Genomic DNA, 3,991 nt, shown 5'->3' on the forward strand with positions numbered 1-3,991 from the left:
TGCATCAAACTTCAAATTACATTCATTAGAATAAACGTCACTTTTATAAGGATGGATCTTTTATCTCACCAAACTAAAGGATTGTGCGTATTGACAAACCGCAACAATACGGTTAATAGTGTACCACATTTAATTTTACAATAGCATTCCTCTTTACCTAATTATGGTATGAAGGTCCCATGCCACTGAGACGCAACACACAAGGACGTACGAAGGCAACGTAGGTGACTTGACCAATCACATTCAAGCGATTGATTATTCGAACGCTTTCATTGGTCAACTCGTTGCATTTCATCTACGTCCTACGTAAAATACACACATAAGATATAAGTTGAGGACTACAAACAATAGTAATACTATAGCCACTCGCATTGTATTTTTGCCGATCTTTGGCTTTTATTTGGCTGGTTTCCGCATTCCGGTGACATTGCTTATAATTTGTTTAATTAAAACATTAATAATCAAATAATGCTCTAAAAAGAATTGTTATATATTAATTAAATTTGTGCTTACTTGTATATTTTGTGGTAGATAACATAGTAATGATGAGATGTTAACTATGAACAATAGAATATTGTGTTTCGGCCTTGGTTTTTTTTTTGAGAATTTTACGCGCACTGTTTAGCTTTGGGGAAATCCGGTACAAGTTATTATTTGCTATAAATATTAACTTGAAGGTGACCAATATTTAAAATATTTGTGTGTGTTTATGGTGTGGATATGTGAGCAAAATAAAAGATATACGTCATTACAATCAGCAACAATAGGTAAGATACAACTTGACCATAATAGCATTCCTTACTCATTGTAAAGCATTATTCAAGTACAATGATGACAATGAACCTTTCTATCGCTATATTAAGCAAATACTTAAAGCAAACACAGGAGGACTTTGAACGATTGCAAACAGGCAAGAGGTACTGTATATATAGGCTACTTCCGTAACGGTCTGGTATTTGGTCTTTCGATATCGAATTTGTACTTTTATACCAGCAAGGAATAATCGAAATTCATTTTTTAAAATCCAGTATTGACAAGTGACGTAAGAATGTGGAAAATATTGTGTTTGATTGCTTTGATTTCGTTTTCTTCGGGAATCGGTAGGTATGACGTCGTTAAAACCGATGTCTGGTCCACGTATGGCCTTTCATAAGAAGTCATAGAAAATAGTGTAGTAGAGGCCCTACATGTACTACGTTAGAGTGTACGGTAATTTAGGCATACTGATAGACGTCAGCTCCGGGTTATTATATAAAACGTTGATATTGAACCCCACTTGTCGTTACAGTTGAAACACTGACATCATAAACCCTTTAAGTTAGCCTACAATATTTGTAAAAGTAAATTTGCTGTTAATTATTAATCATCAGTTGTCATTCTTACAATACAATAGCTGTCAGAACATGTTTGGGGAAGTTGTGCTGTCGAAGACACATTAATGTAGTCCTACTCATGTTCCGTCAGGAGCTGTGTTGTTTCATACGATTTACTTTCAGGGCTTCACAGAACCAGTGACGAAATCATCAATTTTGTTACTATTTTGTATTTTTTCTAATTTTGTTTCAATAGATGCATTGAGTATTACTTGTCCAACCAACCTTACTTCAAACAACGTCTTCAAAATAGAAGCTGGGCTCATACACGTTAGAAATGATGTTGGACAAAACTTTGCTACCGTAACCTGGGATGCTCCGACCGTTACCAACTCTAACGGTGAAGTTAATGTGACGTCATCGTCTTACAAATCCGGGGATCAATTGTCAATTGGACTGAAAATTATCACATTTACGGCTGTGGACTCTGGTAATACAGCAGCTACGTGCGATATCTCCATTAAAGTTTCAGGTAAATTAAAATTACAAAAAAAGTTATTGTGTATTTCATTGTGGGAAAATATGATATTCGTCCACTACCCAAGTGCAAAGGAGGGATCACACCAACCTCTCTGAAGGGTCTTTCACACCTATTCCGAGACGGTTCCGGTCCGGCGCCGGAAAATCCAATCAAACGTCAATGTTTCGTTTTCGCGTGGCTACGCGCATATCGACTGGCGCATAGCCGCGTGAAAACGAAACATTGATGTTCGGTTCGCCGAACCAGAACCGTGCCGGAACAGGTGTGGAAGACCATTAATACCGACAATGTACTTAAATGTGTGGGTTTTTTTTTTGCGCGTATAGATGTGGAAGCTCCAAATTGTTCCATTGCTCCAGTATCCGTCTCTGCACCAGACGGAGAGATCAACGTCACCATCACTTTCGTCATCACTGTAAGAGATAATGTTTTAGTAAGCAAGATCGAAACGGATCACGATGACGTCTACATTTCTGATAGTGGTAAAATGTACACAGTGGATAGTGCATTTGAAGAGATCACCAGCACGGGGACGTTTGCCATGGGAGAAACTTCTGTCCCGTTCACAGTTACTGACACTGCTACCCCGATTGGAAATCAAGCATCTTGTGCTTTTAACGTTACTGTTAATGGTAAGTAATTTGTGCATGCCAATCAAGAAAGAATAATATTCGGCAGACAGAACACAGTACAGGACTGTATTGAGCTCGAACAATGTGTACTGAAGAACAAAGAGAGCCGCCAATGCTGGCGATGACAGCGATATCTCGTCATGTGGTAATGATGACAATGGTGATGAATGATATTACTGTGTAACAACACTCGGTACAACATCGATGGAACGATAACTTAACATTAGATTTCGGCAATGCGGTAGAATGGTGACAATAATAATATTGATGATGATGGTGGTGATAGTGATGATAATTATGGTGATGATGGCGGTGATGATGATGATGGTGATTATAATAAAAGTTGGTGATGGTGGTGATGGATGGTGGTGGTGATGATGATGATGATGGTGATGGTGGTGGTGGTGATGATAGTGATGATAATAATGATAATGATAATGATGATAATGGTGATGATGATGATGATGGTAATGATGATGATAGTGGTGGTGATCATTGTGGTGATGATAGTGGTGATTCTGATGTTGTTGATGATGATGGTGATGGTGGTGGTGATGATAGTGATGATAATAATGATAATGATGATGATAATGATGATAATGGTGATGATGGTGGTGATGATGATAGTGATGATAATAATGATAATGATGATGATAATGATGATAATGGTGATGATGGTGGTGGTGGTGATAATGGTGATGGTGGTGGTGATGACGATGATGATGGTGATATGACTGATGATTGTTAACAACAATGGTACATAGGCCTATCATTGTATATTCTTCTGTTAATAACAACAATATTTACAGTACAACAATTAATCATGATGATTTATTAAGAAGATGATGCCGCCGATCACCGATATTATTTTATTTATCTAATAAATAATTATATTCTTCTTCCAGAGTTCACACCGACAACTCTTCCTCCAATTCATGACGTAGAAACCACAGCCCTCAATCATGGGAACAGAATAGTAGACTCATTACCTGTCGTCACTGTCCTCTTGTGTTTATATTCTTTCGTAACACTATAGTTATGTTATAATTAAATGCTTAGGATTATATTAAATATTTCCTAAATATTTTTCTTTAAAATTTCGGTAACGAATTCAAATTCTTTCTTTCGTCTATTATGTTATTTTTTGTTGTTTTATGCATTAATATTTCTGCTAATTTATTTTATCGTTTGATTAATTATCTTTTTTATCGACTGAGATAAAACATGCTTTTAAAAGTGTTTGACGTGCAATAAAAATAATTAATTTTGACCTGTAGGCGGGTCAGCAGCTAGATAGATGTTGAGAATATGAATAATCGCATCGAATAGTATTTTTTATATAAAATGTTAATCTTTATTTAATAAAAACAGTAGCGTAGGCATGAAATGAAATATTGATACCTTGTGTTATAATTAATATACCATCTAGACATTCTTTGTACCTAGGCCTATAATTGTAAATATTCTTTTTCCTGAAGATGAACAAATAAAGTTCGATAATCACA

At 36.0% G+C, this 3,991-nt stretch overlaps 1 protein-coding gene across 3 annotated transcripts; it reads left to right on the forward strand.

The window, feature by feature from the left end:
* Nucleotides 1–702: 702 nt before the first annotated feature.
* On the forward strand, nucleotides 703–3,991 carry LOC140047437 (uncharacterized). 3 transcript variants are annotated; one of them, XM_072092474.1, is made up of 4 exons: nucleotides 703–767; nucleotides 1,570–1,845; nucleotides 2,181–2,486; nucleotides 3,392–3,991. In XM_072092474.1, exons 1-4 carry the CDS (start codon nucleotides 710–712, stop codon nucleotides 3,520–3,522), a joined length of 771 nt encoding a protein of 256 aa, XP_071948575.1. In that variant the 5' UTR covers nucleotides 703–709; the 3' UTR covers nucleotides 3,523–3,991. The 3 variants fall into 3 exon arrangements, 2 of the variants coding, with proteins under 2 accessions (XP_071948575.1, XP_071948582.1); XR_011844954.1 differs by lacking the exon at nucleotides 703–767 and adding an exon at nucleotides 878–1,104; XM_072092481.1 differs by lacking the exon at nucleotides 703–767 and adding an exon at nucleotides 879–1,100.

This window comes from Antedon mediterranea, chromosome 1, assembly GCF_964355755.1.
Source record: "Antedon mediterranea chromosome 1, ecAntMedi1.1, whole genome shotgun sequence".
In the NCBI taxonomy this organism is placed as follows: Eukaryota; Metazoa; Echinodermata; class Crinoidea; order Comatulida; family Antedonidae; genus Antedon; species Antedon mediterranea.